Source organism: Lepidochelys olivacea (genome assembly GCF_965140295.1).
Source record: "Lepidochelys olivacea isolate rLepOli2 genome assembly, chromosome: 2".
NCBI classification, from domain to species: domain Eukaryota; kingdom Metazoa; phylum Chordata; order Testudines; family Cheloniidae; genus Lepidochelys; species Lepidochelys olivacea.
The window spans coordinates 231,173,499-231,187,238 of NC_140412.1; the positions used below are offsets into that span (position 1 = coordinate 231,173,499).

At 40.9% G+C, this 13,740-nt stretch overlaps 1 protein-coding gene across 3 annotated transcripts in view; it reads left to right on the forward strand.

Moving 5' to 3' along the window:
* Positions 1-216: 216 nt before the first annotated feature.
* Positions 217-13,740, forward strand: part of SLC39A12 (solute carrier family 39 member 12) — a 35,932-nt gene continuing 22,408 nt past the window's right edge. For all 3 annotated transcript variants that reach the window (XM_084619146.1, XM_084619147.1, XM_084619148.1), the window contains exons 1-4: positions 217-305; positions 1,465-1,814; positions 6,886-7,167; positions 10,081-10,288. In XM_084619146.1, coding sequence (XP_084475272.1) covers positions 1,542-1,814; positions 6,886-7,167; positions 10,081-10,288 — 763 coding nt within the window. In that variant the 5' untranslated portion in view covers positions 217-305; positions 1,465-1,541. The remainder of the gene's footprint in view (positions 306-1,464; positions 1,815-6,885; positions 7,168-10,080; positions 10,289-13,740) is intronic.

The window sequence follows — 13,740 nt, forward strand, 5'->3', positions numbered from 1 at the left end:
GGGAATGTTTACATAAAATGATAACTACCAAAATAATTAGCTAAATACACTCAATAATGTGATGCCTAAAACCTGCCAAGAAGAACATGTACTAATTCCTATCCACCTCCATTGTTACCTTAAGAACAGCTCTCTCCATAGCAACTGAAAACTTTTCAAGGCAGCAATAAACTAATCCTCTCCAGCTTCCAGAGCACCATCAAGGAATTTTAAAAACATCAGACTTTCCATTAACTAAATACTTTTGGGGACTCAAAAGGCTACAAAGCTAGAGATACACAATCATTCATTTTTTTCTGCTGAAGGTAAGAACACGGTGTTAGAAATGGTTGTATCCCTATAACTGTGATGCTTTTAAATGCTAACTTATTTCTAAATGTTAACTTAAAGCTAAAATAAATTTTGAAACTTCAAAACCTTTCAGAGTGTGCTATACCATGCTAACTTTTATCTGAATGCATTCCAAGTTATAACTCAGCAAAAGTTTTTAGTTTACTCTACTTTAGCAATCTGTTAGCACAGCATTTTAAAAGGGGAAATCAGATCTGTATAATTTTACAGTGAAAAGAAGCAGATGTTGCATGTGGCTATTTAACATACGTACATATATTTCCAAAGGTCTGCTCCTCAGTAAAGGGAAAACTCCTTAGTAGAAAATAAAAGTTAAACTCCTTTACAACTGGCATGCTCCTATATCAAGATGGATTACAGTAAGGACAGATCCTATAGTACGTTAGGAAAGATTTGGCTAGGATAGTTTGGTTTTACTGTTTGGAACACTATCTTTGCATCTAGGATTATTAAAAATGAGAACTAGTTACTTTGGGGACATTTCTACATTTTTCAAGTTGTATGAATTACATAATTATGGCAATTTTGCAGCTCTTTCCTCTGACCATCATCAAAGCATCATTAATTTCCTGTTAAAATGTTTTGGGTTTGTTTCCCCCCCCGCTTTATAGCTAATGTTAATTAATGAAGATGAAAACCACTGTAAGTCATTGCTTGGCATCAGTACTACTGAACTTTTATATCAGAATTCCTGCACAATGCTTTATTTGCTCTTCATGTACAAGTACATCTACTAGCCCTTGGGAATCTGTTTCCTAATGGAGTAAAAGAGAAAGCAATTATATTTGTTCCTGTACTTACTAAAGGAGATTATGATCAAATATAGTAACATAACAGGGAAATGAAAAATGTGTATTATACTCAAAACTTTTAATGAGAAGGAAGGGCAGTCCGATTTAACCACTTATCAGTAATTCTACAGAATTTTTAAGGCCACTGTCATCTTTGTTTCCTGCTGTTTCAGGCTGTAAAGTCCCTACAAACTCCCTGTTGTTCAGAAACAGCTTGTCACTGCAAATCAGCTTAGCCAACCAATTAATAAATCCTTTCAAACATATTGCAGTCACTCTAATTAAATGGTTTTTGTTTTTCTTTACCATACAAATTCCTCAGGGTTCAACTTTAAGCTGTGAACTACGAACTACCGTTCAACTCTCAACAGGGACACGCACTTACAGGAAGAAGAGAAAATGTGTTTTCTGACCAAGCATCCAGCTTTTTGGATGGCATGTTCAGCTTTCATATTTGGTGTGGTCACTGCAGAAGCACAGCCTGGGAAAGAGCACAAGCAGGAAAGCAGCTATGCTCCCAGCCAAGGCTATCTGACGGAAGTTTTACGCATTCTCTCAGCTGACAACTACACTGAGCTCCACAAGAATCACTCAAGAAAACTGATCAAAATGCTACTGGAGAGAGCTGAATGTCCACAGTGGATTTATGGGATGCAGGAGGATTGTAATCTGGTTAGTGTATCAATTAATGAAGGGTACATTTAAAAGATGAGTTCAGTGAGTTCTGAAATCATTTATTTGGGTGAAACCATCCTAATGCATATCATAGGCACACACGACATTCATTTTTTTAAAAAAAAAAATGAACGGCTACAATTGTTTAATTGCTAATGATTTATATTGCTTATTTATTCTTGTAAAGCGGGCCCCCCAATACTTCAAGAACACCTTAAAAACTTAATCAATTTATCTTTTACTTATTGCCAGATATTTCAGATATTCATTTTCAGACTAAGGTTTTTCTCTTTACTTCATCCTACAGTTATATCATTAGCTTGAATTTGAAACATGAAACGAAATTTCCATTGTAGTTAGAGATTGAGGGGCAGAAATAGGAATGGTTTTGTAAAACGTCATCATTCTGGTTGTTATTTTGCAAAACTCAGACATAGCCCGTGGTTTGTTCAGATCCATATGCCATTTCTCCCAAGTCTGCAAGGTTTAGGGGTGGTTTTGGAAAAATGGTTCTGGTCAAGGGAGATCAAGAGCAGATAAATGACTCTGCAAATCCAGAATCTGGGACTGGAAGAATTCCAGGGTATTCAAATGTTTAGAATCACAGCTCCATGCGGGGGCTCAATCCGCTAGTACATTCAGACTACTGCCTGGGCTATTTCTTCCCACTGGTTTGACCATGGAAGGAAAAGGGGAATAGGATGCCAGATTCAGGTAGGAGGGAGACTATGCTGTGGTCGAGGGCCCAGATGGAAGGAAATGTAGATTTGGAAGATGCTCCAAGTTTGGATTGGGACCCCAGAAAAGTTGATGGATTTTGGCTCCAATTAATATTAATCCATCTTGTTCTAGGTCTGGTTTACTTCTAACAGCAGGGAATTATACAGACAGTCATGTGGCTTCATGTCAGAATCAAGAAGCAGCAGGTGGTAAAGGCTAATGATGGGGAAAGCAGACGTTTACTGTGAAAGTAAAATGCTCCCTGTACTCAACAGGACCAATGTATTGGAGAGGAGATTTCAGTCCTCTGTTGTAGAGCACCTACTCATTTAAATAGCCATAGTAACAAATGCTGACATTTTTCATAACTGCCACAGTGTGAATGATCATTGGTAAATAATGTAGGGCTTCATGCTTTCCTACAGGGGTTATTCCTGTATAGAGGAGTGGGAACTTCCTAGGAATTCTTCCATTATGGACCAAGGTTTTCCTTGTGTTTGTGACCTATTTATAGAAAGTGCAGGGATGATGGCAAAGGAGAGATTTTCTGAACCCTTTTCACGGTTTTTGCTGGGCTAGCCTGGGCAAATAGCAAGGTCCATGCAGTACAGTGGCTTTTTTATAAGTTTGAAATCCTGCAAGATGAGCTAACAAGCACCCAAAATGGAGGAAAACTCATGACAGCAATTGTTCATGAAACATCTGCAGTCTTTAGAATCAGAAATTAGCCCTCCTCCTTGGCTTTGGAGCTAACTTCCCAAACAGTGGGGGTAGAGAAGCCCCAGATCCCTCCTCCCCACCAACAAAACAAAAAAAAATGGATCAATCAGACTCACATGTCTCTTCTGAATCTTGGATCCCAGCCATCACAAACCATTGCTTTTTCAGACTATTTAATTTGCAAACAAGACTCCATCCTGCATTTAAATCATTGCCCTGAAGTTCTATATCTTTATTGGACCCTTTCTTTTTCTTTACCAATTGACCCTCCAAATCCACGGCAATGTGCTTGATGCTCCTTAAGCAGTATCTGGCATTACTCTATCTCCCAAGTGCACAAAAAAGGCATGCCTTCTTCTGTATTGATGAAATCCTTACTAATAATCATTACAAAACAGGGAGTTCAGTAAAAAAACACGCTGCTCCCATATTCGGAAAGGGACTTGTTTGTTTTAGAAAATAAGCATTCTGAAAGTAAGGTCATTCAAGTGTTTGTGACTCTAACATGTCGATAACAGCAAAATAACTTATGATGAATCAATCTATGTTCCCCTGACACCTTCTTTAAGTACTCCCAGTGGAGGATCCCACATGTTCTCCAATAACAGCAACTCTTTCAGTGCACCTGCTGCCCTCCCAGGAGCAATTTCCTTTTCAAATTTCTTGCTTGCCTGCGCCAACAACCTTAGTGACTTCAAGTTATCCTTACTAGACCTTGGGGTGTAATTATAGAAATCTCTGAAAAGCCTCCACCCCATACAGTATGTGTGTCTTATCGCCCACTGGGTAAATTTAAAAGGATAGACTGGCTTAACATGAGGCCTTTAGGGAAATGAGCTAGAAGAATTCAATGTATTCCTCCTAGTCTAAAACAATAATACACAAAGACAGTCATGTTAATACATGTCATCAGTACAGAAAAAGGTATGCTTTCTTTGTACACTTGGGAGATAGAATAATGCCAGATGCTGCTTAAGGAGTATCAAGCACATGGCCATGGATTCTGAGGGTCAGTTAGTAAAGGCTAGTATTGTAGATGTTGATAGCCATGTTAGATAGGACACAGGGGCTAGATCCTAATCTAATTTACTCACCAGTGTGAATGTTTAATTTGGCATTGGCACCCACAGTGCATAACCTTTTCTAACATTCCTCTTGGTGTGGATTTAGGTTGGGAATATTTCTATTAAAATGTGTCAGCTCACTCACTTGCTTATAGTTGAGGGAGCATATGAAACCTGAACTCCATAATCTGCATTTGATTCAAGTTTTTGGGGGGTAAACATTCAAGATGCACTAGTACATAATGTCTGTAGCCATAAACATAGTTTAACCCAGTAAACGAGGTTTTCTGGCTGCTTTGAATCATTGGAATGGGGCAAAATAGCTGAAGTGTGTTGGTGAATCTTACCTAGTGACTATGATTTAGGTGCTTCTGTCTACCTTACAGTCATAGATACTGGAACTCGGGGTACTGCCGCACCTCCTGGCTTGAAGTGGTTTCCATTATTTTCAGGATTTAATGGCTCTCAGCACTCCTACTATGAAAATTGTTCCAGCACCCCTCTTTATAGTCCTTGTGATCTGCCATGATAGTGAAGATCAACTCAAGTGCTGAAGCTACTCTTGGATTTAAACAGGAGGGAGCTGTCAGCATCCTTCCAATGGGACCAACTGATATGACCTACAAATCACAACAGGGACAGGATGTTTTCAGGAAGGGGCTTTCTGTTCTGGAACTTGCTCACCCATTTACCCGAGACTGAGAGCACTTGCTGGTTTTCTAGGCACACTCTAAAGCCTATCTGCTCATAAAGCCTTTTGCCTGAGGTGATATTGGAAGGGGTCTGAGTGTGAGGAGAGATGGTGCCTTATTGGCATTGAGCTATTTTGTTTTTAAAAATTATACCTGCCCTTGGGGGGGAATTCTCCCCTGAGTAGAGAGCAGCACAGACCCATGCATGACTTCTGTCTCTCCTGAGTCCCGTTCTGACGAATTAATTGATGCATAGGCTTTGTGCTGACCAAATTTGCTGATAGCACAATTAATAAATATAAATAAATACAGCTCTAAAGATACAGGGCCCAATTCTGCTCCGTTAGCTTGTAAATGTGGAGTAACTCTAGTGTTTCCTTTGATTGGGATATGATCTAGATCAGTGGTTCTCAAAGCCGGTCCGCCGCTTGTTCAGGGAAAGCCCCTGGCGGGCCGGACTAGTTTGTTTACCTGCCGCGTCCTCAGGTTCGGCCGATCGCGGCTCCCACTGGCCACAGTTCACAGCTCCAGGCCAATGGGGGCTGCAGGAAGGGTGGTGAGCACGTCCCTTGGCCCGCGCCGCTTCCCGCAACCCCCATTGGCCTGGAGCGGTGAACCGTGGCTAGTGGGAGCCGTGATCAGCCGAACCTGCGGTCATGGCAAGTAAACAAACCGGTCCGGCCCACCAGGGACTTTCCCTGAACAAGCAGCGGAGCGGCTTTGAGAACCATTGATCTAGATGACTTCTTGCGGCTCCTTCCAGCACTACATTTCTATGCTTTGTATGATTCTATCATTTACACTGGGATTTTTCAACCTATGGGTCATGACCCAAAGTTGGGTCACCAGAATGTTTCAAAGGGTCATGTGGCAGCTCCTGTCGCTCTGGTTCCATGGGGCTTGCTAGGCTCAGTGCCCAGCTCCAGGCATTGTGACCTCTGGGGTTGCAGTGCCACTCAGGTTTATTCCTACTGCCCTTCCACCATGATGATAGGGGAACTGACCAGGGCCAATTTGATTGAGTGAAACAGGTCGCAACACTACTCAGACAGATTTGGCCCAGCTGGCTCCTCATCAGGGGCTGCAGTGCCACAGGATGAAACGTCTGGAGTGGGGAGCCAAGCTGAGCCCAGCCAGCCCCACAGGGCTTAGCCTCTTCCAGGCCTTCCCACTACCACCCCACACAGCCTATTTACTAGGTTGCAACAGGCCATCACCCACCTCCCCACAACCCTCTGGAGCAGGACCCAATCCCCACCCTTGGCCTATTTATTGGGTCGTGACAGGCCATCAGTGTTTACAAATGGATCCTGACGCCAAAAAAGGTTGAGAACCACTGCCTCACACTGATATAACTCAGGTCCAAATTTGGCTTTTTCTGGCCTTCATTCTGCAAACCCACACAAGTGCAAGTGGAGGCTTGGCAGCAGTTAAGGTAAGGTTAAGCACGAGCTGTAGTCCTCTGCACTGAGTGCCACAATTAATGCCTAGTGATGTCAATAGGGGTCTTTACATGGACTACAACAGTCTTTGGATCAGGCCCTGAGTGGGAGTAAGTCTCAAATCCTTTGGGCATCTGCCTCCTTGCTCAGAAGCAGGCATGGTTTATGAAAGGCAGCACAGAGAGTGATTTGTCAGCCATGCAGCAGCCCTCATTACTGCAAGATTGGATTTCCATGTGCTTTCCCTGCTGTCCCTATTGCTCATCACATTTTACCTTATACACACCCCACTCTGCATCTGTGCAGCCTCAAGACCAGTCTCTTAGCCATAAAGTTGAATTCTCCTACTCTGTTCTCTAATCCTATTTTGAGTAGATTACTAGTGACATATAATTTGAAACTAATTTTCATTTGTTTTAATTATTCGCAGTGCCTTGAACCAGATGCTTTGTTATTAATAGCCGGTGGAGATTTTGAAGACCATCTCAGTGAAGAAGTATTCCAGAGAATTTCCCTCATTCTTCTCTACTATATTATTCATCAAAGAGACATCTGTTCTTCAGAGCTCAGTCTGAGTAACAAGGATTATAAATTTTACCTCCACAGCATGCTCAGTTTAAGGCGTGATGAAGACTGCTATTATTTCTCAAGGAATGAAACTGAAGACATTTTGGCTGCAATAAGGCAACATTTTAAAACTCCTGAAAGCCAGGTAAACAGCTCCAACACTCCAAAACACTTACCACAGATCTAAAGGCTAAAACCTAGTTCTGCCATGAAATTGCAGTCAAATAATGTGGTCCCTAGAGGACCATATCCGCTTGGGACAAATTAGAGCAGCCCCTTGGCTGATCTAGCTTGCACTGGAGCTGGGGATGGAGAATAGAATCAAGTTTCTGTAACCAGTTCCCTGCTGGTCCTTCACTTACTACATCCATGAGATACTGGATGTAGCAGGGAATCTGCCCAAAGATGTGGCTGTTCCTTTGATATGCCAGATACATCCGAAGCTAATCTACCTGCCATAGTCAGTTCCTCCAGCAGAAAGAGTCATCCAAAGAAGACTAAACTTACATTTGGAGTGGCAAATAATGTATTCGTTATATTTAGCTGTAAACAGCCTTTTAAAATCAGGAAATACACAGCAGTTATAACTCACCTAGTATTTATTGCTATTTATTTATGTCAGTGCCTAGGGACCAACCAAGAATAGGGCTCCATTGTGCCAGGCGCTGTACAAACACAGAATGATAGACAGTCCCTGCCCCAAAAAGTTTGCAATCTAAATAATCTATTTTCCTTACAATGTAGAGTAATCAAAACCACTTACCAGATTTTCAAGGTTAGAAAGTTGTCATAATATATATTGACCTGCTGTGAAAACTTCATCAGCCCTTTGGATGCTACACAACTATGTCCTAGTCTGGTCCTGACTCTCTAATTCTTCTTTTCTTTTCCATCTCACTGCTCTTTAATTTACACCGCACAGTGGTAGCACACTCAAGGCAAATGGAAGATTGCTAGAAGTCACTAACTATGCAGCATAAAACAGAAAGTCTGCCATTCCTCTTTCTCTTCATGTGCTTTGTATAATCTTTTCCCGTCATAAATTATTCATTGACTAGTACAGTTAGTTCTAAGTCTCACTGAAAGTGCAGATTTTCAGGAACTCAAAGAGTATCTCGGCAGCTATAAAGAGGCATCGGTGGGTATTTGGCATGTCAACACGGAGTAACAATCCATACAGCGCCTTTCGGTGCGGTCTATTTGTTTATGCTGGCAGTGCACTCAGTATGTCTGTTTAGTGTCTGTGATTTCATTGTTCACAGAGAGGAGACTGGGGAGACTCTTTGTCAAAGGTAGTGAAATCATTATAGCCTGTCTAATGCTTTGAATCATGACATCTGTGGCTAGGAGAAAGGGTAGGTGATCCAGGGGAAGAAAACCATTTTGGTCAGTTTTTAAATGTTATGATTGTATAAAACTTGTTTCCTTCTCACCATAGCAACTAATAAATTCAATTTGGTAGGAAAGAAAAGTCTTCAGCTTGTACGGAGATATATTGGCAGTGAATTTGACATTAGAAATACTTGCTTTTCTTCATGGTGCACAGTGGGGTCCTGGTTCAGGATTGGGGCTTCTAAGTGCTATGAAGATACAAATAAAGAATAATAAGAAGAAGAAGAAGAAGAATTAATAAATGAATAATTAACCAGCTAGCCACTAGCCAAGGCAGGGGTCACATGCGGATGTGTCTATGGCAGCTGTCTATGAAAAATGGACAAACCACTCAGAATGGGGCACTTATGAGGCAGCAACACATTTAAGGCAAAATGAAAATCTGGCCTTAAAGGTCTCTCATTCACAGCTGGACATGAAGACCTGAGGTTCATGCACAGAAATGCTCACACATTTGCAGAACTATGTTTGTGCACACCTCTACTGCAATGACACATGCAATTACTGGGATATTTTGATGGCTAAGTACACTTTTACTCATGCACCTGTGATAGGTACATGTGCAGCTGAACTAAATGGACATGGAGACATAGGCACACAAGTGGGCATCCACTCATTGGAAATCAATTTCTTAAAATTGATTTCACACTTTTTCTTCTTTTTCTTCTTCGTATTACATTAACTTAGCAGCCCCAGGCCAAAATCAGGGCCTCACTGTGCAAGGCACTATACACATGTACTGTAAGAAACAGTCTCTGCCCCAAAGAGGCTGCAGTGTAACTAGATAAGAGAGACACAATGTCAGAGAAAGTGAATGTTATCACCCTGTTCTATAGATCGGGAGCTGAAACACAAAGGTATTAGGGGAATTGCCCAAGGCTATACCTGAAAGCTGTGGGAGAGCTGGGAATTAAATCTAGATCTACAGTGTTGCAGTCCAGTGCCTTAACCACAACATCCACTTCTCTTCTGCCACTTTTGGGGATTGTACTGGCCACACTCTAGGCAGCAAAAATCTTGGAGAAAAAAATTAAGCAGAAATGGCATGAAAACAACAATAAATAAAAATAACTTGAAGTAGCTAATTGAATGTGGTGTTTTTAACTGCTGCCTCAGGTTTTTCCCTCCTTCCCAAACTGGCTTTCTCCCCATTACGTGACTGAAACGGATCTCATGTTGGTCTCTAACCACCGCTTCATAGCATAATCTCAGGTCCTGTATTCCATTCTCATTCTCCTTGAGTCTCTTCTACTTTTCACACTGTTGATTATACACTCTGTCCTAACAACCTATCCGCCCTGGGCTTCTGCAATACTGTGTTCTCTTGCTTCTTTTCCTGCCTATCTGATGATTGACAGAACAAGGAGTAATGAGCTAAAGTTGCAGTGGGGGAGGTTTAGGTTGGATATTAGGAAAAACTTTTTCACTAGGATGGTGGTGAAGCACTGGAATGGGTTACCTAGGGAGGTGGTGGAATCTCCTTCCTTAGAGGTTTTTAAGGTCAGGCTTGACAAAGCCCTGGCTGGGATGATTTAGTTGGGGATTGGTCCTGCTTTGAGCAGGAGGTTGGACTAGATGACCTCCTGAGGACCCTTCCAACCCTGATATTCTATGATTTACACTCGTGACCAAGAACCGCTTAACTGAATTTTTATTCTGTCTGCAGTGTGTTGATGTAAGCGTTCTGGAGAAAGAAGCTGCCATATTGGACAGTGACGGTGCTGATGAAAATACACTTCCTCGCCTGGCTGCTACAATCATTACTCTGGCTCTCCAAGGAGTCTGCCTCGGGAGAGCAAGTTTACCCACCCCAGAATTCTTTATAAAATATATTTTCAGTTCTCTAAACAGCACTAATGAACTCCAAGTAACAGGTAGGGCTGTATATTTCAGGTTTGCCTTTTGTGTCAGTACATTTTAGGTACTTCTTAAATCAGGGTTTAAATCACTGTTTCACCTTTTGTATTTGATAGGTAGAACTCTTATAAATGTAAGAAGAAGGCTGGGAGACAAGCTCGTTCTTTATTTTCAAAATCATTTTGGGCCTTATAAAATAAATTTTAATAATCAGATATAAGGTGACCTTAAAAAGAAAAGGAGTACTCATGGCACCTTAGAGACTAACAAATTTATTTGAGCAAAAGCTTTCGTGAGCTACAGCTCACTTCATAGCTCACAAAAGCTTATGCTTAAATAAATTTGTTAGTCTCTAAGGTGCCACAAGTACTCCTTTTCTTTTTGCGGATACAGACTAACACGGCTGCTACTCAGAAAGGTGACCTCAGTTTGCCTAGGACAGCCATTTCTGGAGATTGTATCAGGTAGATGTAGATTGGGACACAGTGGGCTTCTCAAGACAGATGAAGTTTGTTCACCCTGTCTTGACTGGATGTTTTCTGATCTTTACTCATAGCTCCTTTATGTATTATTTTTCCCTACCCACTTTCTGACATCACCAACCTCCAGTAAGAATGGGACACATAAAGTCCATTTGGTACAGAAATTCCACTTCAGTTCTAAAAGATCTTTTGCCAGATGCAACTAAACTTAACTACAAATAAGTAGGTCCAAGATTTTTTTAACAGGGCCTAAAATGAAGTAATCTAAACAAGTAGCCTCGTTTTCAACAGTGTTGAGCATCCATCTCCCATTATCGTCACTGGGGAGCTGCAGGATGCTCAGCACCTTTGAAAATCAAACCACTTATTTAAGTGCCTACCAGGCCTTTAAGAACGTAACTTTAGGCACCTACTTTTCCTTGTCTGTGGTTCATTGACTAATGGTAGCTCTTTACAAGGATCTGAAAGTCCTTGAAAACATTAATTAATCTGTGTGATGCACCAGTGAGCTAAGTAAGTATTAATATCCCTATGATGTGTCTATTGAGTCACGAGGGGCGAAATGATCCCAGCTACGGTAACACAAAAAACAAGCTGCGTGCATAAAAGAATTCAAGCATCTTAACTCTTAGGCCTGTTCTCTAATTCGTAGATCACACTCACTCCCATTAACCATGGTTATGTAACAAACACTTTCTCTTAAAAAATGTCAGTGTAGAACTCATAAAATAATTGGTTCATGACAATGAACAGAGCCAGTTAGAATGCAGAGAGGCACTGCACTATTTAAGTAGCTATCAAGAGTGAAATCCAGATCGGGGCCACTGAAGTCAATGGCAAAACTCCCGTTGACTTCAATGGAGTCAAAATTTCACCCACAGAATCCAGAGGATATTTTTAACCAGACTGGAACAGTGCCAGCATATTTTAAACATAAACTCATTGGCATTCCTCTTTTAAATGTATTTACATTTCAAATATAAACTGGAAAAAAGGGCTAGAATTGGCAGCATATAGGGGAAAATGAAAATAAAGCTGATTACAGTGACAACTTTTAGACAGAAGCTTTAGCTGACTTCAAAAGTATTTTTGCTCAAGAGATGGGAAGTAAATAGAAATCTTGGCATACATTTTTCTTTAAGAAAAAGGTCAACATTTCTTTTTTCAAGCACTGATGGGGATAATTGTTGTAAATAACAATGAAAGTGAGAAAACAAAGTATTGCCATCATGTAGAAACATTCTTAACACCTATTTGGTGGCTAAATAACCTATCTGAAATTAATTGGTGGGCTCAGCCCAGTTCTTAATGGACAAGTCTCCATTTCACAAAAATCACCACAATGACCCCAATACTGCAAGTTATTCCATGTAGGCCCATGGCATCCATCCACATAAATAACTTGCAGGATCGTGGCCACTATTTATCAGTACCTTGCTGATGATTTCGGCAAAGCTATGAAAGATTACATGGCTACAAAGGGTGAACTGCCTTCCTATCTCCTAGAGGTGTCAAGACGAAAACATTAATGTGGCAGTGTGGAGAAGTAACTGTTTTCTGTATAGATGACTTCATACCCTAGAGCTCTCAAGATGGGATCTTCACATTTACTAGAGAAAAAGGTTATTAAAAAAGTATTATTAAATAAATCCTCAGTGCTGATTTTCAATCAATATTACAGCACTGGGGAAGTCCAGAAAACTGGAAGAAAGCTAATGTTGTGCCAATTTTTTTTAAGTGTAAATGGAATGACCCAAGTAATTATAGGGCTGTCAGCAAGACCCAGGGAAGATAATGGAGCGGCTAATATGGGACTCGATAAAAAATTAAAGGAGTGTGATGTAATTAATGCATATTAGCATAGGTTTATGAAAAATAGATCCTGTCAAACTAACTTGATATCTTTTTTGATGAGATTACAAGTTTGGTTGATAAAATACTAAGAGTTCTGTAAGGTGTTTTGAGTTAGTACCAAAAACATTTTTTATTAAAAAATTAATTTACACGAGGCAATATTTTAATTGGACCAACTTCTGTTGGTCAGAGACAAACTTTCAAGCTTATACAGAGCTCTTCTTCAGGGCTGGGAACCATATGCAGAGTGTCACAGCTAAATACAAGGTGGAACAGATTGTTTAGCATAACGTATTTCAAGGGACCGTTCAAGGTGAAGTTGCCCTTTAACACCCCTCCAGCCATAGGGTGGAAAGAAAGGGAGGGGGGCTACAAAAATAAATGAGCCTCTCCAAGCTCATCATGAGAAGCAAGCTCCCCAAAGACTGGGAGATACCAACTTAAAGCTGCACCCGACCCTGCCAGAATTATAGATGCAAAATCTGTAGACATATTTCCACTGTCATGATGATCAACACCCCCAGCAACACACTTTCAAGATCCATGGCTCCTACACATGTCTATCATCTAGTGCACTAAATGCCCCAATAACAACTATTTGGTCAAACCAGACAATCATTATGCTTTTGAATGAACTCACACAGGAAAATGATAAAAGACAAAAACTCTGTCTCACCTATGGGTGAACACTTTTCACAAAACATTCACTCTATATCTGACCTCTCAGTCCTCCCTCTCGAAGGAAATCTGCATAAACCTTCAAATGATGAGCCTGGGAGTGTCAATTCACAACTTTGCTAGCCACTAAAAATCATGGAGTAAATAGAGTACCTGGATTTATGGCTTATTACAACAGTCTATAACCCATTAACAGCCCCTCTGCCCTGCCTCCCAAGCTGCCTCCCACTTTCCTCCTTCTTGACAGACCTTCACTTTGAATGGTCCCTTAAAATACGTGGTAACTGCTTACACTAAACAATCTGTTCCACCTTGTATTAGGTGCAACACTCTGAGTACTTTTCCCAAATCTGAAGAACAGCTCCGTGTAAGCTTGACAGCTTGTCCCTCTTACCAACAGAAGTTGGTCCAATCAGAGATATTCCCTCACTTACCTTGTCTTTCTAATATCCTGG